The 21,720-nt window shown below is 42.7% G+C and overlaps 1 protein-coding gene across 1 annotated transcript in view; it reads left to right on the top strand.

Annotated features, from left to right (window-relative positions):
- Nucleotides 1–21,720, top strand: part of EGFLAM (EGF like, fibronectin type III and laminin G domains) — a 109,718-nt gene that overhangs the window by 31,650 nt on the left and 56,348 nt on the right. The window contains exons 2-7 of the mRNA XM_081881403.1: nucleotides 3,881–3,990; nucleotides 5,957–6,040; nucleotides 9,666–9,692; nucleotides 12,023–12,140; nucleotides 12,812–12,947; nucleotides 20,648–20,814. Coding sequence (XP_081737529.1) covers nucleotides 3,881–3,990; nucleotides 5,957–6,040; nucleotides 9,666–9,692; nucleotides 12,023–12,140; nucleotides 12,812–12,947; nucleotides 20,648–20,814 — 642 coding nt within the window. The remainder of the gene's footprint in view (nucleotides 1–3,880; nucleotides 3,991–5,956; nucleotides 6,041–9,665; nucleotides 9,693–12,022; nucleotides 12,141–12,811; nucleotides 12,948–20,647; nucleotides 20,815–21,720) is intronic.

Below are 21,720 nucleotides of genomic sequence, written 5' to 3'. Positions count from 1 at the left end.
TTGCTGAACTGAGAGAACATTGGACTCATTCATTTTATACCAGAAGCACACATTGGATTGGATACCTGTTCCCTGATCCCGCTTGTTCTGTGAAGGGAAGTCGGTGTACACACACATCTGTGCAAGGGTGGAAAGTCTGAATAGAGCCTGCACAGGTAGGCTAAGCTCCTGCAATCGACCTGAAAGGTCAGGGTGGAACACCCATTAAAAAGCCACCCAGATTTACTCCAAGGATTTCAGATGCTAAATGCATGCTATATACCATGCATAGGTCTATCAAATGGGTGAGCAGGACAGGCAAATAATAATAATAATAATAATAATAATAATAATAATAATAATAATAATTAATAATTAATAATTAATAATAATAAAAAATAGTGCTCTCTCTATATATGTATACACACACAATAATAATTTTATTAATAATAATTGATATACAGCTTAATACCATGTCTTAGTTCTTAAGCAGTGTACAATATGGATAGAGCACACATCATAAAAGCAGTTCTAATGAACTGTAACATCATAAAAAGATTCCAGTGTGATGGGCAGGATCATCCAATCCAACCTATGATTATATAAAGATTGGAATCTCTCTTGATAATATAAATCTTTTACTCGCCTAATATAAACATGTGTGTTGACTAGCAATGGTTTTAATGGGCTACTAATGTTTGAGCATTTTATTTCCAAGACAGGAAAATAAATAAATGTGCAGGTAGATGGAACTTGTGATATGAACAGCTTTAAGCTTTCTTCTAGCCGGAAAATAACTGGACAAGCTCTACTGATTCTTTACTAGCTGAGGATGTGTGTGTGTGTGTGTGTGTTGCATAATCTCTCCCTCACCCCCAATATTCATTCTTTCTTTGATGGTCTTGCCAAGGATAACCAGCAATTAACCAGGAAGGTCTGTTAGCTTCAGCAACAAAGGGGTCCTATGATAAAAATCATAAAAGATCCATGGCAATGATGAAATGAACACCAATGGCAAACCTTTCAGACCGAAAAAAAGCTGAAACACTGGGCAAGCTGCTCCTGTGATTGCAGTTGATGTGCATCAGGGATAGCCAACCTGGTGCCCTCCAGATGTTAAGATTACAGCTCCCATAGCCACTGACCATTGGCAGCAGCTGATGGGATCTGGAGTTCAACAAAATCTGAAGGGCATATGTTGGTTAAGCCTGATGTACAGGGTAGAGTGGCTACATTCTGGAAACATGATGGGATATGTGGATGTCTGAGTTTGAACAATCTCTCTCTCTTCCCAGGGATCGGTGCTCTGTTAGTGTTGTCTCTCAGTAACATCTAACATCTCTCAGTAAGGGTGGGTTAAACCACAGAGCCTAGGGCTTGCTGATCAGAAGGTCGACAGTTCGAACCCCCGCAATGGGGTGAGCTCCCATTGCTCGGTCCCTGCTCCTGCCAACCTAGCAGTTTGAAAGCACGTCAAAGTGCAAGTAGATAAATAGGTACCACTCTGGTGGGAAGGTAAACGTCATTTCCGTGCACTGCTCTGGTTCGCCAGAAGTGGCTTAGTCATGCTGGCCACATGACCCGGAAGCTGTACGCCGGCTCCTTCGGCCAATAAAGCAAGATGAGTGCCGCAACCCCAGAGTCATCCGCAACTGGACCTAATGGTCAGGGGTTCCTTTGCCTTTACCTAACATCTCTCAGTATCCTTGACAAACTGTATCTTGGAGGAAGCTGTGGCTGTTTAAAGTGGTATCATAGGGCTTTAAAGGTATGGTGTGAACATGGTCTTTGGCTGTGTACAGATTACCAGCTTGAAATGCAGTGAGGTTGCTTTTCCACGGTGAATTTCAAGTTGAATTTGCTTGTCACTGTGTGCATCGGAGTGGTATTCAGTGCATCCTGAACAAGGATATCATGCTCAAGTTGGATTGGACTGCATTGAAACACAGCATTTCGCCAGAGACTACAGGATAGCTCTGTGTCCCTGGGTAACGCCATGTGTTCACAGATTCAAAAACAAACAGTGGGAGCGGAGGACTGGTGCCACAGTAACTGGTAATGTGTACACAGCTTTAGGATTACTAGGAAAGTGGCAACTCTGCTCCATATGGTTCTAAAACGAGAGCTGAGCATTTTAGAATTCTAAGTACAGTTAGCCGAATAACTCAAATATGGCTCGGGGATATTGGATGGATTTGGTTCATATGATCACTTTGCATCCACTGTGAGATAATTATTACTCAATCAAATCTCAAAACTTCATGTAAGCTAAATAGATATCACAGCAATGTCTTCAGGCTTCTGTGCGTAAGAAAAGGTAATACATATCTACCCACTGAGTGAGTCCAATATGGTCCTTGGGCAAGGACAATTATTAAATATAGGGGCCAGATTGAGACTACCAGCCCAGCTGTCCAAGACGCATGGTTCTGCTCTGCTTGTCTTTTTCCATTGACACGTCTCACATGGTCGTTTGGGGTGTGCACGAAAATAAATCCCAGTTCAGGGTTATGTCTACTGCACCTCTTGGGTAAGCTGTTAAAATCTGAAACTTCCAGTGTAAAGAAGCAGCACCACTGTACAAGTCTAGGAACACAGGAAGCAGCCTTATGCTGAGTCTCAGACTATTGGTCCATCTAGTTCAGTATTGTCTACATCAGTGTTTCCCAACCTTGTGCCTCCAGCTGTTTTTGAACTACAACTCCCATCATCCCTGACTAGCAAGACCAGTGGCAAGGGATGATGGGAATTGTAGTCCATAAACAGCTGGAGGCACAAGGTTGGGAAACACTGGTCTACATGGAGTGGCAAGGTCTCTCTGGAGTTTAAGATAGGACATTCCCAGCCCCTTCCTGGAGAAGCTATGGACCTTTTGGACCTGGGACCTTCTACATGCAGAGCAGATGGTCTACCACCAAGTTTTGACCTAGTTTGAAAGCTGCTGCTCTACCCCTGAGCTACAGTCCAGTCTATCCCATTCAGTTTAGTGGTCCTCCAAGGTAGGTTTAAGTATGCAGGCTGCCATATCTGCAGCTCCACAGCTTGCAACACGAAGGATGAATGGGGTGGTTCTTCTTGGGTTGTTGTTGGTTTTTTTTGGCTACAGTAGCTCTCTGACTAAGGGGCACAGGTGGCTCTGTGGGTTAAACCACAGAGCCTAGGACTTGCTGATCAGAAGGTCGGCGGTTCAAATCCCCGCGACGGAGTGAGCTCCCATTTCTCGGTCCCAGCTCCTGCCAACCTAGCAGTTTGAAAGCACGTCAAAGTGCAAGTAGATAAATAGGTACCACTCTGGTGGGAAGGTAAACGGCGTTTCCATGCGCTGCTCTGGTTCGCCGGAAGCGGCTTAGTCATGCTGGCCACATGACCCGGAAGCTGTACGCTGCCTCCCTCGGGCCAATAAAGTGAGATGAGCGCCGCAACCCCAGAGTCGGTCATGACTGGACCTAATGGCCAGGGGTCCCTTTGCCTTTACCTAGTTCTCTGGCTGGTGCAACAACAGGCCTAGATCAGGCTCCTTGCTGACACTTGCCAGAACCCAGCAACTTTAACCTCTCACAACCCCCCAAATGCCCCGTTTGGGTGGTTTACACTAGTTTTCACCCATCCACAGTTTGGGCAGGTGCATCAAGGAGTTCCAGGGTGGCAAAGGCCTTACACTGGCACAGCAGGGCAAGGCTGGATGGAGCAGTATTGCCACCTTGTCGAAATGCCCCCCAGTCCAGCAGTTCTGGGCTGCTCTGCCCACATCTTAAATTTTTTTTGGGGGGAGGGCTTTCCTAAAAATAGAGGAGATTAAGCTGCCCGTCCCCCCCCCTCCCCGTGCACTTTTTGTCCTCAGTATACAAACAATATTTTTATACCCTACAGCTTCTTGTGCTTTGCCATTTCTTTGCCACAGATAGGCTGGGGCCACCTCTGGATATAACCCTGGATTCGCTGAACTGCACGGCATTTAGTATACAATGGAGAATGCCTCGGCAGCATGCAAGTTCCATCACCGGGTATACTGTGAGTACCTTTCTATTTTGGCTATGCAAGGAGGTATTCCTGTGTCCAGTGGCTCCAGGGCTGGATTTTGGTTTGATGAGGCCCTAAGCTACTGAAGGTAATGGGGCCCTTTCTACACCCAGCTGTCCTTTGTCAACAACAAATTGTCACTGTTTTTTGTGTTGAATATATGCTACATGGTAATTTATGGACCTAATAGGTATCTAAAGCCATTTGCACATAACAAAATATGTACATCATAGGAGCCTACTCAACACAAAACACTGTTCCTGTATGTAGGTTTTATTTTATTTGTTTTTTATCTTATATTTTGGAACTGTACATTCGGTTTTTTGCCCTTTAAATTTTTGGGGGACCCCCAAGAGAGTGGGGCCCTAAGCTATAGCTTGTTTAGCTTATACGTAAATGCGGCACTGAGTGTCTCAATAGCTCATGGTGTCATGTTTATGTGACTACAGAATTCGAAGTCCCAGTGATACACATTCAGGGAGGAATTCGGCGTCATGCTCTTGTGACCATTCTTTGGCACAAGTTGCATATACCTTGAACCCTGAGCTTGTTGTGGATGTGCAGCCAGCTTTTTTTAGCTGAATGAGCCCAGGAGCAACCCCTTCTTCTCTTTCCAGTAAAAGCTGGCTGTGCCAAGTTCTGATTGGCTGGACCTCGTGACCAATCAGAATACCTCTTCTGTGCAGACTGCAGATTGGCTGGCTCTAAGAGGAATCACAAAACTGCTTTCCTCACCAGAGTAATGTTTCCAATTTGGCCAGTGATCAAGGACAGTAGGAATTGTATTCCAACAACATCTGGAATGCTGCAGGCTCTCCACCCCTAATTTAAACTATTAAAGGAAAAAGAGTCCTGTTCCTTGCAGAATTTGGTACTCCAATTGAAGAACTGACTCTGTGCATACTTTTAAATAATTATGATATCATGGGCACAATGTTATTCCTAAAGCGCTCTCCAATAAATAAGAAACAAGACAAACCCTGACCTCCAGGCTTGCAATAAACATATGGAAAGGACACCCAAGCAAGGTCATGTGTGATTTTGTGTAGGGCTGCCACCTTCAGTTCTGCCTAAAGATCCTGTCACTTTAAAATCTGCAGGGCTAAGAAAAAGCCCAGCAGGTCTGGGTTTCTTTGCTGCTGTATATGCAGCCGAAGTCTTTGGTGGTCCAGCTGTCCAAACTCTCCTGGGCATGTTTAAGCTGGGTTGGATTTCAAGCAGATGGGATGTAGCACACAGCAGGCAGCATTAATCTGAAAATCTAAGGGCAGGGGAATCCAAAACTACCATACGTTTTGCCTTTCAAAGGATTATGGTGCAGTAGTCTAGTAAAGGGTGTGAGAACCCTGATCTTGTTTTGTTAAGTATGGTTTGGTTTCCTGTTCGCTTTCATATTTTATCTGTCTAATAGTTCTTACAGAGCCAGGCAACCACAGTCCTCAGTATCTTTAGGCTTAGGTATCCCCCTTTCCCCTCTGACCCTTTCAAAACTAGCACCTCCCCTATATTTTGATGAAATAAGAGAGTTAACACTTCGCTCTCCCAACTGCAGGTTTTCCTCCGGAAAGGGCCCTCCAGGATCACAATTTGGCTTGAAAAAATGTTGCTGTGATATAAACCCAAATCAGTGCTATTTTTTTAGAAAAACGGTGTTGGAGTTCACCATGAATGTCTCGCCTGCTCTCTTAGAATCTGGCAACCTAAAAGCAACACACTCCTCCACTCCTTTTGCGCCAAGAAGAGTATCCCACCACAATTGGACATGTGTGTGTGTGTGTGTGTGTGTGTGTGTAGGGGTACTCCTCCTGTCAGAGCCAATAAAAGGCTCCTTTCAAGCCTACCGGTAATTGCCTTGGGGGTAAAAGCTGAGTTGAACGTCGATATTGCTTATACTCGCAATGCTTCATTTCACTGCCATTCTTACTAGTTTACCTAACCTAACCAATGTATTTTAAAGGTCTATTACACCGAGTTCAAGGCAGATAAACCAATTAAACAGCAGTCCCATGATGTGCCTCTTAGCCTGGACATGCTCAGTATGGTGAGTATTTGATATTAAGCAAAGCCCACCCCATATAGCTGTGTTAACTGATCTTTTAATCTTTTAATCTTTCTTATAAATTTTTAGACCCATTATCTATCCTTAATTAAGTACTCTATGTATATGTTTAAATCTACGTTTGGTTCTAGCTCCTATTTATTTAATAATTATTCGCCTGGATTCATACTGTTATACTATCTATGTATATGTTTTGTTTATGCTGGTCTATGACCGTAATAAAGTACTTGACTTGACTTGATATTAAGCATACACAAATGCTTGGGGGTTCTTGTAGGTCAGTTTAACTGATCAATGGAATTTTTTCAATACATGGGCTCTGCATAGATCAATAAAGTCTGGAGCAGTGTTTCTCAAACTTGGGTCCCCAGCAGTTTCTGGACTACAACACCCATCATCCCTAGACAGCAGGACCAGTAGTGAGGGATGATGGGAGTTGTAGTCCAAAACACCTGGAACAACGCCATTTTGTTCCCATAGACTTGAGTATCATGGCTAAATGACAGCTTTCCATTTGCTCTGGAAGGTCAGCCCATGGCCTGGCTCACCCATCACATTAAACCATAGTTTAAAATAAACTATGCAGCATGCTAGTGCATTCTTTTGAAAAGTTCCTGCTCCTCCACTCCTGCTGCTACCGCTCCACAAGGAAACAAACCAATGTTTGGCCCTGCTGCGATATCAAAAACTTCTGGAGGGAGAGAGGGGAACCTGCCCCGTTGTATATTGGGGGGGGGGGCTGTGTGGAGAGAGTCTCCTTCTTTAAATTCCTGGGAGTTTATCTTAGTGAGGACCTCACTTGGAAAATCTACATAACTCAGGTGGTCAGAAAGGCCCAACAGAGACTCCATTTCCTCAGGGTCTTGCAAAAGAATAATGTTAAACAACTGATAAACTCCTTTTACCGGTCTGCAATAGAAAGTGTCCTTTCATATTGTATAACAGTGTGGTATGCTGACCTGACAGCCATGGACAGAAAGTCTCTACAGAGGGTGGTGAATACAGCACATGATATCATGGGGCAGGAGATATAGAAGTATAATCAGCCGTACCAACAGGCTAAAAAATAGCTTCTATCCGTGGGCTGTTAGGCTGTTGAACGAAAAATAACAGCGAAATTGACTTGCGAGGTGGTGTGTTGTTTGATAAGACATTGAGGGTTGGGGGGGGGGAGCTCATTTAATTTCATTGTACACAGGTTGTACAATGACAATAAAGGTATTTATTATTATTATTATTATTATTATTATCATCATCATCATCATCATCATCATCATTAGGTCCTGGTTTGTTTGTCTCTAAACAAACCAAGAGGTAGTAACCAAGGTTTCTTCTTGGCTTAGTACTCTTGCTTTTTTCAGGGAAATGAAATCACAAGCCCAGCTATGTCACAGCAAGAGAGATATCTCTGTGACACTATGCAGCAGGGCTGCATAGGGAACTTTTAAACAGCATACACAAGTACTCCACTTGTTCACTTAAAACATGGTTTAATGTGCCAGGTAAAGTGGGCTTGTTTGCCACTCTAGCCTGTTTCTGTCTCTGTGACAGTACCTGCAAAGTTAGGGTGACCAAGTGCAAAACAGGGTGCCTGCATCTTTTAATAGGTGTGCAAAACAGCATATTCTAGCTCTCATGACAAGCAATACTTGCTGAATTTCCCTTATCATGCACAACTCTCAAAGGTACTGGTGTCTTGTCCTTTTTTGCAGCTGACCACCCTGTTCAATGTAGAGTTGCCATCTGCATCTACTCCACTCTTATGACATTTGTTGTTGCATAATATGGAGAAATCCAACAGGTTTCTCTCTCTGCATCCGTCTGTTTTGGGAGGAGCTGCACCTATTGCATCTCTCGGTGCCATGCAACTGTTAAAAAGCCCCAGCAGACTTGACATTACTAGACCTAATTGTGTATTCTATAAGAAAACTAATGTCTGACTTTACTATTATCTTCCATTTTTGTTTTTTTCTATTTTCTCTCTCTCTCTCTCTCTCTCTCTCTCTCTCTCTCTCTCTCTCTCTCTCTCACACACACACACACACACACACACACACACACACACAATAGTTTCAGAAATTGTAATCTGGGGAACATGGCTTTCTAAATTAAAAACATGTGGTAGCCTTGTTACAAATTGACTTTAAGTATGGCATTTTAATTAAAGAGACATCTGCATGTGTGTGGAAAAATATATGAGTAAGTGAACAGCTCTGTTGGTCATTCCCAGTGAACTGTGCCATGTGGGACCGATCAGAGCTCTTCCGTGCACAAAAGTCTTTCTAGGGTGTGCTCAGGCCCGTTTTTATGCAGCAGGAATGGAAAAGCAAGTGGGTGAACAAAAGCAAGCTATGAACTGCAATCCTGCTTGCTTTGTGTGCTAACAGGACTTGATCCTTGTGGGTGGAATTTTAAAATAGCAGACACCGATGCTCCTGTTTGCTAGTGTATAATTCCTGGCTTATAAGTTTATTATTTGAAGAGAAATTCTCATACCCCTAAAAGTAGTGAGGCCTTTAAAAGAGGATTAGACAAATTCATTCAGTGTAAGTTTGTGTTCTGCCTCAGCTGTCAGAGGCTGTATATATCCCTGAATAACAGTTGCTGAGAACCACAAGTGAGAAGAAGAAGAAGAGGAGTTTGGATTTCATATCCCGCTTTATCACTACCCGAAGGAGTCTCAAAGTGGCTAACAAAATCTCCTTTCCCTTCCTCGCCCACAACAAACACTCTGTGAGCTGAGTGAGGCTGAGAGACTTCAGAGAAGTGTGACTAGCCCAAGGTCACCCAGCAGCTGCATGTGAAGGAGCGGGGAAGCGAACCCAGTTTACCAGATTACGAGTCTACCACTCTTAACCACTACACCAGTTGTTGTGTTGTTGCAGTTAGGTATTGTTTTGGGGCTTCCCATAGGCATCTGGTTGGCCACACTGAGAACAGGATTCCGGGCTAGATGCCTTATTCTTAGAGACACCAAGCCTTGCGTGAGCATATGTTGCAAAATGGCAAGTGATAGAAATACCCCAGGGAAGACCAGGGCCCAAATTTCTGCATTTCCGCCTCTTGGCACCTTCTTTTCTTTGCATTGTGTTTTCTTGTGTCTTTTTCGGCATCCTTGCTCCCTTTTCAGGGTCCCACTTCAGAAGGAAAGGGGGTTTGCTTCGCTCTTTTCTGCTGCCTCCTCTTGTTCTGACCTAGGGTTGCCAGCTGGTTGGCTCCTGTGCATTTGCTATGCAGAAATCAGTGGCTGACACTTCAGTGGCGTGGAGTTAAATATTGCCACATGCCTGGGAGTTTGATTCAGCTCACATTTAAAAGTGAGCTTATCTAATATTCACTTTCAGGAACCATTCGTGAGCCATCCTTCAGTGTTCATTCTTTTCTTACTTCTGAGATACAGTTCTCCAGCCAAGTAATGTGTACAAAAACACAATTTCTAGGGTAAATGTAAATGTATATGTTTTTTTGAAAATAGCATATAACATGTATTACATTAGGGAATATTGCTTTGCAAAAACATGCGTATTGCAGCCAATATGTTTAATCCGATATGTCTATTTAATTATGGCACTTCATTAAGAAGTTCTTTTTCTTTCCCTTCTACCAGGGTCAAATGGATGGGCAAGCCATTTTTGTAAGTATTATATTTCCGGAGATTTTTTTTTTGCATTTCTGGGCAAAGTGGCCAATTTCCACTTACCTTTTCCAAACCCAGGCACAGCATTCATGCCCAGTATTCTCCATTCTGGTAAATGACTAGATAGAAATGCCTCTGTTGTTCTTCCTTCTTCCTCCCTCAAGAGAGATAGATGGTTGTTGTTGGTGGAAAAAACAAGGGATCTTTCAGTAGCCAGAACATGTGTGCCTGAGAGCTTGGACTCTGGAGTCCAAATCCCGACTTTAGTAGAGAAAGCCATTTTCTTTTCTCCCCACCCCTCATTGACCTGGGGGTGAAAATGAAGAAGCCATGGCAAGGTCTTCATGTGAATCTTTCTGACAAATGCAAAGAGAGAGAGTTAAAAGAAGGGGGGTGGAGAGAAGAACACAATGAGATTTGGCAGACAAATCATTAGTTTTCTGCACCTGGAAATAGAATTTCAAGCTGTTCTGAAGTTTTCTGTAATTTTCCATGTACTGTGAGTAAGATTTTAGGTATCTGCAAACAAGAGGGGCAAGGAAGGAAGAGCACTGACAAACTTTGCAGAAATGATTCTGATGTGTCATAACTGAATTTTCCAAGTGCTCTTACTTCAAGTCATTTTGGCCGTCAATATGCATCCGTTAGACTAGTCCTAGACTGTGATTTACCACTGACAGAGACTGGGACACAGGGACTCTCCCTGGCAAGTAGGGGCAGTCAGAGCCTATGACATTCACCTCAGATTTAGCAGTGCTGAGCTCTGTTATCCAAAGGACAGACTAAAACATACAACTTGGGTTCTGTTTGGTAAAAATGTCAGCACATCTGTTTCCATTGTGTCCTTGTGGGCGTCAGTGAGGTTAGAATTTCTCTTCGCACTGCTGTGGGTTTAAAATTAAACTAGATCGTGCACTTAGTTGCCTTTGATGCTGTAGGAGGATGTGGCGTAACTTTGCTTTTGACAGCAAACCTCTGTCAGCGGCAAATTTACTTCCAGCACAGACGTCGGAACTGTGCTGAGAGATGGGTGTAGGTCAAACAGATACGACTCCCTCAAGAGAATTTTTCAGGGGAAATGCTTGACCTTACTTGTAGTTGTTTACACGCTCAAAAAGAAAAGAAAAGGCACCCTCTAATTGGAACCCAGAACTGGATGAAGTGCTGATCATGGGATTGCTACCAACAACACCAGTCCTGTGTTGAGTTTCTCTTTCCTTCCTTAACCTAGTATCCTCCTGATGTTTTGGATTACAACTCTCATCATTCCTGGCTGGGGCTTATGGGAGTTGTAGTTGAAAACAGCAAGAAGGTGCCAGATTTGGGAAGGTTGCACTAGCCATCACATAGTTAAGGAAATAATAATAACAATTTATTATTTATACCCCACCCATCTGGCTGGGTTTCCCCAGCCACTCTGGGCTGCTCCCAACAGAGTATTAAAAACATGATAAAAGATCAGACATTAAAAACTTCCCTAAACAGGGCTGTCTTCAGGTGTCTTCTGAAAGCCCGGTAGTTGTTTATTTCCTTGATGGGAGGGCGTTCACAAGGTGGGCACCACTACTGAGAAGGCCCTCTGCCTGAAATCTAGGATGTGACCTCCTCATACACATTTTGGTACTCTGGTCCATATTTTTGGCTGCTGCTTGCATTGGGAAGGGACCTGCAGAAACTCACAATGTGATGATATCATGTCTTGCATTTCCTCTACTACCCATTATGGGGAGAAGGCGAGGACCTAAAGGACTTGGGGATGGTGATCCAAAGGACTGCCTTCTTCCACATGAGCCTTCTTGAACTTTGCAGTGGATATTTAAGTCCTACTTCCAGGCCCACTGCCATTTGAGAGAGGCCTTCTTGGTTGTGGCCCTTTACATTTTGGAATACCCTCTCCTGAGAAGCTGAGATTTTTTAAAAAAGCTTTGCCCCAGACATTTCCTCAAGTCAGATAGTTACAATTTTTATTGCTGTTTTAGCCTGGGTTTATTCTTGGTTGGTGCTGCTCCTGTACTTTAATGTTGTTTTATAGTGGAAGACTTCTTATTGGATAGTTTTGTTCTTTTAAGTGTGGAAGTTTTAGTTGCTTAGTGTTATTCTTTTAACTGTGTGCTGCCTTGGTTGCTGAAGGGTGGCTTAAACATCCCCTTAATAAGAAAATGAACAAATTCAGCCTGAAGTTGCCATTTCTAGCAGAAAGAGGATTTGTCTAACTCTGCTGGACCACACAAGATTTTACTTATAATCAAACAGTTATTTGTATTTTTTTTTTAAAAAAAATACACATATACATATATATATTTCTCCCCAATTTATATTTCAAACAGGAAGTTGTCATTGGAGATTTGAAGCCGGGCACTTTCCACCGTGTAAGTGTAGGAGCTTACGGCTGGGCAGGAAAAGGCAGACCCAGCATGCCCAGAAATGTAACGACTTTATCGCAAGGTAAAAGCTGTGTGAATAGCTTGCTATTGTGGATGCCGGTTGGGGCAGAGATAATCCCAGGCATTGTGTTTTGCTGGCAGGCGAATGCATGCTGACAACGAGAGGGTACAGCGTGCAAATTGCGGGTGGGGATGGAGGGGATGAAGATTTCAGAAGTACTGCTGGTGAGAGGGCAAGATGTAGATGTATCGGCAAAACAGCCAGGAGTGCTATTAAAGATTTAAAAGGAGAAATGCAGCCTGATGTGGTTTCTTGGCACCTTCGTAAACTTCCTTGAAATGTCTCCACAAGGGCATCGAAGCATTTGCTTTGCTTCATACAGTTTCTGGTCTGCAAGGCTGCCTCCTTGTCACAGCCAGGCACTTCGTTGACCTGGAGATGCCAGGAGTTGGACCTGGGACCTTTGGAATGAAAAAAATGCGCTCTATCACTGTCCTGTGGCACTAACTACAGCCACTAGGTGTAGGGGAAAGAAAGTGGGTTGTAGGTACTGGAAGTAATAGTGAACTATGGAAGCCAACAAAAGATTCTGATGAGATGTCCAGTTCCTTTAAAAGTATAGTTGTATAGATGTGTTTGCCACAGCAAGAAGTACTTTCTGGGATTCTCCAAAGTGACCGATGACATCCATATGGTATGATTGGCAGACACATGCTCTTCTTCTGTTTTAGATAAGTGCATGCCTCCAGATCCACCATACCAGCCTCAAGTGCTGGTCGTTTCTGACTCAGAAGTTGCTCTGTCGTGGAAACCAGGACCCAGTGAAGGAAGTTCCCCAATTCAGTACTACACAGTGGAATTCATAAGGTGATTTTGCTTACAGGATTCACATTTGCGTACACTCTTGGCTCACACGGGTTGAAATCTATTTCAGACTGGTATCCTTATTCTAGGTGGAAGTTGGTTCTCATTTATTCATTCATTCAAATGGCTGGGTCCCAAAGAAAGCTCCTTTCCTTCTTATGTCCTCTTGATGCTTTTCATGTGCTCCTCTTTGGACAGCGAGAGCATACAGAGGACATAATCAGAGTCCTGCTGGATCAGACCAAAGGCTCATCTAGTCCAGCCTTCTGGACTGACCAGCCAGGGGCCTATGGTAAGCCTGCAAGCAAGACCAGAGGCATATTGCCTCTGATAATGGAGGTAACTTATAGCCATCAGGACCATCAGCCATTTCTGTTGCTCTCTACAACTCCTTTTCCTCTGGAGACTCCTGGAAAGCTCAACAACCTTCCAAAGCTTTGCAAAACCATGTTATTTCTCCCATCTTTCAGTGGCTGTGAGTTTAAGGATATATAACTCCATGTTCTAGTTGTTTGAAATAGATGTTTCATATTATTGTATTCACCTGTGAGCATCAGCAAGATCACCTGTTTAGATGTCATGCTGGGAATGAGCAGGAAGTGGAGTCACGGCCCTTGGCTGCCAAATCTTCTGAGGTCTCAGTTGTCCTTGGCAGCCTTATGCCAGGCAGGCGAGTGGGAACTTAGAAAAGAGTGAATGGGTACATTTTGTTAAGTTCAATATACAGATGATTGCCTTGACACCTTGTTTATGCAAGTCGGTTAAGCAGGTGTGGTGCCATTTGGTGAACACAGATGGACAACACCTGTGCTTTTCATGAATGTGATTTATTTTGTGTATTGTTAACCACCTTCAGGATAGCCATTTTATGTTTGTTTGCAAATCGTTGTCTGGGTCACGGTCATCTTGCATTTCCAGGAAAATGTGAAATGCTCAAAGCCATCATAATAACGTTTTGCTTAGAAATGCGACTTTCACATTTCATTACATGATTTACCTGAATGCATATGGTGCTAAATACTAGTCAAGGCAGCTTGCCTTCTGCAAGACATATATTTGTGGTCACTGCTAGAGATGTTTCTTCTCCCGTTGTGATGATTGTTAAAGGTGTAATGGCCATTTGCTATGAAAAGTAAAAATCTGTTAGACCGATTCTGGAAGGTGTTTGGTGGAAAGGCACTCCTACACACTTTCATTATATCTTACATGAGACTTGTTTCTGACTCGTGTTCCTGGCTGCCACTGCAGATCACCTCCCAGTCTGAGCATCAATCAGCTATGTGAAACAGGGAACTCCCCCACATATACACCTGCATCCCATTGTATATCTATATTGTCTTGTTCCCTACCAAAGTGCTGGCTGTTATTGTGCATTTGACTATTAGATGGAAAAATATCCAAGGTTCAGACTTACATAGTAATTAGGTTACCTTGGACAAATTTCAGCTTTCTATCCATTTTGGAAATGTCCTAACCATTTTGCTATATCCATGAGCCATTCATGTTGAATACATCTATTTATATCTCTCTCTATGTATTTCATTCTTGGTTTATTTGTGTAAGACAGTTGCCATCTTAAAGCAAGTTAAATATTCTCCATTTGAATTAAGATATTTTGTTCTGACTTGTTTTTATTTTTTAAAAATTATGTTTATTATGTGTACCACCCAGAACGCTAGTAAATCACTTCTAAATGCTTGTCCCCATTGTGTTCATAAGAGGAGCTTTTGTGCTTTTGTGCAGTTTTCTCTGCTATCAGTTCAGATATATTCAAGTCAGCTTAAGACTTTATCTGCGAATGACTTTATCTAAGTGGTTTCCAAATTCACCCTGTGTGTATGTAACCCCATTCTGAAACTTGTGTTTTCCCATGACCCAAGACTGCATCTTGATTTGGAAGCCAAGAAACTGTAAATTAAACGTGTTTTACTGCACTGACATTATTCTCTTGTGCAACTCATGGCTTTTGGTGGTCTGTAGGGATTAGACTGGATTTCATATGGATCCTGTATCTTTGACCCCCCAAATTGTTACCCTACCATCCAGAAATTCATTGTGTGCTGTAACATTAAATCAGTTGTCCTGAAACCCCCCTTTTAAAAACACAATGCACATAATGGCTGAGACAAAGAGACAGTTAAGTAGCCATAGAATGGGGTATGGACAGGATGTTGGGAGATGAAGGGTTGTGTGGGGGGGTGTGTGGGTGGATGTGTGGGTGTGTGAGAGAGGTTCTGAAATTTTCTCTATTAGAATAAGGTCTGGAAACATTTGCATCTTCTGCAGTTTCATGTCCATTCTGAGGTACATATGAAACTCCTAAGCATGCCAGTGCTTCATGTCCATTGATAGGGAGCATATGCAAACAGATCCTTATGTAGAGCTGCATGCTTTGTAATTTATTTTTATTTCACAAGATTTATATACAGCTTGGTTGTAATGTAGACAAAGGTTTGAGGATCGGGACATTCGCAAGGAAACCAAAATGCTTGTTTACAAAGCTATTGTACTTACTGTACGCTTGTGAAACACGAACCACTTCTAAACACCATCTCCAGCTCCTCGAAAGATTCCATCAGTGGTGTCTCCGAAAAAATTTACACATCGCTTGGGAAGACAGGTGAACTAATGCCAGTGTACTGGAAGAAGCAAAGATCACTAGTGTCGAAGTAATGATTCTTCAACATCAACTTCGTTGGACTGGTCATGATGTGTAGATACCTGACTATTGTCTTCCAAAGCTACTACTCTATTCCGAACTTAAAAATGGAAAGTGTAATGGTGGTGGTCAACAAAAGAGGTTTAAGGACTCTCTCAATGCAAAAAAAAAAGTAGCATAAACACCGGTAACTGGGAAACACTGGCCTGCGAGCGCTCCAATTGGAGAACAGCCTTTACCAAAGGTGCCATGGGCTTTGAAGACGCTTGAACTCAGGACGAAAAGGAGAAATGTGCTAAGAGGAAGGCACACTTGGCAAACCCTCACCGTGATGAACTCCCACCCAGAAACCTATGACCCCACTGTGGAAGGACGTGTGGATCCAGAATTGGCCTCCACAGTCACTTACGGACTCACTTTTAAAACCATGTTTACGGAAGACAATTTTACCCAGCTACGAGTGATCGCCTAAGAAGACGTAGTAGACACATGTGCATTCATGACTGTGATAGCATATGTGCTTTTTTGCTACATATGAATTTTAGATTTGTTTTATGTGTAGTGCAACCTTATACATGTCTACTGAAGCAACTCCTGCTGAACTTAATTGGACTTCTAGGTTTAGAACTGTACCCTAGTAAAGCAGCAGAGACAGGATATCATAATTAGGCTTTGGAAGTCTGGGATCACACCCTGTAAAGCCATGATTTTTTTTCCACTTTTGGTCTTTGTTCAGAAAATACTATACCCTACTGACTGTCTGGGTAGACAAATAAGACGAGGGCTAAAGTGTACATATGTACTCTAAGCTATATGAAGATTGATGAAAACGAAAGGAAACTGTACAAGATGAGATGGATGCTGACATTGTTAGCATAATTTCCATCTTCCTTGCCCAGCTTTGGAGAAACAGGTCTAATAAAATATGGGAATGTGTAATTTGTAACATTCTGTGAATTACACCATAGGCAGAGTATTTTTCATAGTTGTGAATTCACCGTTACTGGCATTCAACTAATTACTAGGATTCATAGAAGTGCAAGAAAAGGGCCCTCCCAAAACTGAGCTTGTTGGTTCAGCTAAGCGTAAGCCCTGCATTATGGACTTGAGAATTTTATATATCAGATTGCTAGCAGATGTTTTTACAGGGAAATTATTCTCCCACATTTCCAAAAGGAAGAAGAAAGAAGTCTAAACATTGCACTTTTGCATCAGGGGGAAAAAAAGAACCTCTTTCAAAATTTTCAGTTGGACATTAATCAGAAGGAATGGTTGTAAAGGGAAAAAGCAGATGGTACGTGTAAGATAAAATGGTAGGAGATAAAATTCTCCTCCCAGATACACCTGCAGGTGCTTGGTATGTTGTAGTTCATATATTTGTAGTTGGCGCTTCAACACTGTTACAGAATTTCTATCAAGGCCATTTGAGAGCCGAAATTGTTCCTCAAAGCCTTCTGGATGATTTGTTCAGTGGGGCGTCTTAAGATGCTATATTATAGTATTTTGGCCTTAAAGCTTTATAGGCTGTTTGGTGCATATATATATATATAGAGAGAGAGAGAGAGAGATATCAAACAGCAGCTTAAAATGAGGCTGCATGCACACATTTTATTCTAGAATCAAAGTAAACCACATATATGGTACCTTGGTTTACGAACTTAATCCGTTCTGGAAGTCTGTTCTTACACCAAAGCGTTCTTAAACCAAGGCATGCTTTCGCATAGCAGCGGGGGGACTCAATTTAAAAATGGAACACGCTCAACAGGAAGCGGAACATGTTCTGCTTCCAAGGCAAAGTTTACAAACCAAAACACCTACTTCCAGGTTTGCAGCGTTCTTAATCCAAGTTGTTCATAAGCTAAACTGTTCTTAAACCAAGGTACCACTGTACTTGTATTTTCCATGTAGTCCGCAGACAATCTAGATCAACTGCATAGTTTTTGCCCCCGAAAAGCACCTTATGAGAAACTGGCTTCATTCCGAAAGCAGAAGCTGATGGGAGATTGATTTACATTTCTTCAGTGTGCCCATTTGAGAACAGATGAAAAATGATACAGGTGTTCCCGGCAATGGGAGTTGTATCCACAGCAGCCCAATGACATGGGTGGCCATATACCAAGATTGCCATCACTGCTTCTTCTTTGCATGTGCAAGGAAAAATAGGCATGCATAACCTAATCAAGGGGAGAGTGTTCAAACATGTATCAAGTAGCCAGGCCCACCCTTGTGGACAGCTGGATCTAGATTGGAATCAGCACATTGAGGATAAATGTGAATGATTCTGGATTGAGAAAAACTGCATTTTTGTGCCCCCAACGGTTTAGTGTGTAAATGACCACAGATTGCCTTCAGTTATCTGTTTCCTTCCTGTCCCATGAGCAGTTGGCATTGTATGTAGAATGCCATTTTAAGAAGAAGCTGTATTAAAGAGTGGGGGGGAAAACCATCCACCTATAAAAACGAAGACTGCTGTTAAACAAAGAAAAGTGAACAGATGCTCTTAATTAGTAGAAATGGTGGAGGCTCTCAGTTTGTATAAAAATTAAAAGTTGAGTGTTCAGGTAGGTGCACATCATTAGGCCATCTTTTTCTTCTTAGCATTGGGGAAGCAACATGACTGGAGAACATTTATTTTCTTAGAACTGCCACAGAGGTTTAAGACAAGACAATATTTTAGAGGTGAGTCATCCTTCCTTGGGCTGTTGTGTAGAGGTTTTTCCTTTGGTCTCCTGTGACCAGAGAATTTGGTTTCTCCAGTTCACAGAGTACTGACCAAGCTGAAACAGAACAGTTCCAAATTAGGTCCACCCTTCTTGCTCAACTGAAGTGACCCTCAAGGAGTGATACTGGCTGATAAAAGAATTTTGGCAGCCCTTGCTGGGCTCCAAATAAATAAGGAATACGCAGCCTGCCTGCCTTGGCCTGTTGTTTTCATTAGAATATTGCCAGAGTTGTTTGCAACTAGTTCTGCATATAAACAATAGTAGATCTGAACCTTGGAGGTTATTTCCTGCCATAAATATTACAAGGATATGGGGTGGACAGCAGCTTTATTTTCCCTTTAGATGTCATTTCAGTCCTTGTTATTTTCAGGCACTTCAACTGGAAAGACTTCAGTGGGATGATGTGGGGTGCTCTCCTGTTTGCCTCCCTGCCCCATAAAAGTGTGGGAGATGCCCCATAGAAGACAGTATAGCCCCTCCAGCATTGTAGCTGGGTTCCTGACGTGCCAGGCTTCCTTCATTTCTCCCATTAACATCTCCCAGCCGCTGCTGCTTTTTTGAATAAAATTTTATTAAAGCTTTTCCATGATACAATAAAAGAAAAGGAACTGATCTAAATGAAAACAAAAGCAAGGAGAGAAAGAGAAAATAAGCCACCAAAGGAAAATAAAAATATTCAAATCAAAAAGGAAAGTGAAGATCAGAAGAAAAACAAAAAGGAAGTTCCAGTTTTCCATCTGTTTGTTACATAAAAGAAATGATTCAAAATATTCACTCTAGAACAGGGGTTGGCAAGGTTTACCTCGCTTGGGCCGGTTCACTCCTGCAAAGATCGCTCTGTGGGCTGGATCGTGTCTGTGCAGATGCGATTTCCGGCATTGCGGAAGCAAGTCCCCGCTCCGTGCTGTGCCAGTTTAGCGCAGCGCGCAGGGACTCACTGAGTGGGCGGCTCAGTTCGGGGGTGGCTTGTGGGCCATTTAAACGACCCCCATGGGCTACAGGTTGCTGACCTCTGCTCTAGTATGACACCTAGTTGATCTACTTTCCGTTAGGCAATATTTTCCCAGCCTTCAACCTAATTTGATTTATTTATTTTCCTTTTTGAACAAAAAGTCCAAGAGGGCTTCTCTAATTATTATTAACAAATGTCAGCAGTAATTTTCTCTAATCAATCAACTTTGTCTCCAATAACTTCAATCATTCCTCCAAGTCTTTCCATCTTTGTCTCTCTGCTGTGATCCTATATTAAAATAATGTTCCACCGTTCTTTGCTTAGTATGTATATATTAGTTCACACCCAGTTCTGTATGTTCCATTCCCATTTCTAATTACACAATTTCCCTGTGTGGTTTCTCTTCTGTTTCTTCCTGGGAATATCCCACAAACTGTAGCCTGGTTGGCATTGTCCCATGGCAGGGCCTTCTTAGTGATGGCTCCCCATTAGTGGCATGCCCTCCTTGGCAAGGTGTGTGCACCCCTCTTTTGCACACTATTGACATTCAGGAGAAAGTTAAAAGCATTCCTGTTCACCCAGGCATGTGATGGATGAAAGAGACTCTTCCTGGCAACCTCAGCATTCTTAGTTCTATGTGGCCGTGAGCTGCACAACTTTGCAACGGCATCCCTTGGAGGTTGTTCTTAATCTTTTTGCCTCCATGGTAGGAATGTGTTCATTTTTAGAGTGCTCTTATTTTGACACTTCTCGTTGGAATGAAGGGTCTGGGAGTTGAGAGAGGTCCCTCTCCTCTGTACACAGCAGCTGGAGGCTGTTTCCAAGTCCCAAGGACCCTAATCCCTATGCTAGCTATCTTCCTTTCTTTGAGAAGAACAGACATTCACTGGCAAGTACAACATTTCTGTTCTGGTAGGCAGAATGGATCAAAGTATATTTCTGTAGATACAGTCATAGCTAAATCAATACCGTACACGCCTGTATCATAAGTCACAGCGGATCATTTTTACATTTTGAACCTGGGTACAAAAAATATCCAATGATGTTTGATTGCAGTATTTCATATTTGGCATAGGTGGTATTCAGTATTTTACCATCATATTTGGTAGCTTATAGGAAATGTTCACTGTCTGGGTTTTTTCTTTTTTTGACATGGAATTGTTTGTGGGATTTAATGTGTGGTGTTTACTTAATATCAGAACATCCAGGAGACACCAGTACATTTACAGGAGTCAAATTTCATAGCTGTAATTCCAGTTAGAATGACAAGTTCGGTAAATCTCTTAACATTTGCAAATATTTGGCTTCAGCTGATTCAACTTGGCCGATTTGAATTACAAATTGTGTCTTCTTTGCTCATCCTAATCAGACCTGATCTCGACGCCAATTGGACAGTAATTAGAGAGCAGATCCAAATGGACTCCATGGTTCTGAAGGGTCTCACTCCAAACAACAAGTACCAGTTTGCAGTCCGAGCGGCAAATTCATATGGATCCAGCCTGCCTAGTACTCCCAGTGACGCTATCAGAATGTTCAGTGAGTAGAATATCCTTCTTTGATTGTTTGGCACTTAAAATATTCACGGTGGCGGAGAACTCTCTTTAGCCACTGATGGTATTTTTTAAACACTCCCTTCTTCCCAGTTCCTTTGCTCTCTGAATCTGGCCTCGCCGACTACCTGGAGGTTAGCAGCTTCCAGAATTCTGTAAAAGTGAAGCCATGGGTGCAATTAAAGGAAGCCCCAGGCTAAAAAACAGTCTCACGCTTCTCCCTTGCAACCACAGAATTCTCATTTTTATGTTTTATAGCAGCTACATACGGAATTGATAAGCAAGCATCTTAGGGAGAAGGAACACAGACAGCCCTGTTATTCACTTTCTCCTGCAGTTCTTTAAAACGGAATTGTATATATTGCGTGCACAATTTGAAAACGACTACAGAAAAAGACCAAAGTAAATCTGTAATGCTGCGATAGAAAGTTGGAGGTGCTTGCACAACTCTGAGCACTGACTGAGGGGCGGGTAATGGGATGAGCCAGTTTGCGTCTGTTTTTGGATCAGATGTTGTGGAGTGAACATTGGACTCTTTTATTGTTGTTGTTGTGTGTGCGTGTGCGAGGGTTATTGTCTCTTCAGCCTTTGGCTATCCTGCCTGCATGCCTTGAATTTTGAAAACCCCCGCACTCTTTGAGGATACAAGAGCAGAAATAAAAGCTATGTGAAGTCTAACTACCTGCTACCAAAACCAGCAGTCCATTCTTGTACAGCTTACTCCGGGTCCCCCTGATGACTCTATTCTGGTTGTTTCCCTACCCCACTTCATGTCACTGGCTGTCTTTGGTGTGAGGAAAGTCGACTGTAGTACATGGCCAGCCCTACCATTAGACAGAGGGACCGAGGTTCTTCAAGTGGCAGATTCTGCAGGCAGGGAGAAGGGTTGGAG

Source organism: Podarcis erhardii (genome assembly GCF_964252035.2).
Source record: "Podarcis erhardii genome assembly, chromosome: 11".
Lineage (NCBI taxonomy): Eukaryota > Metazoa > Chordata > Lepidosauria > Squamata > Lacertidae > Podarcis > Podarcis erhardii.
Note: the sequence above shows the minus strand (reverse complement) of the source record. Positions and strands in the feature narration are given on the sequence as shown.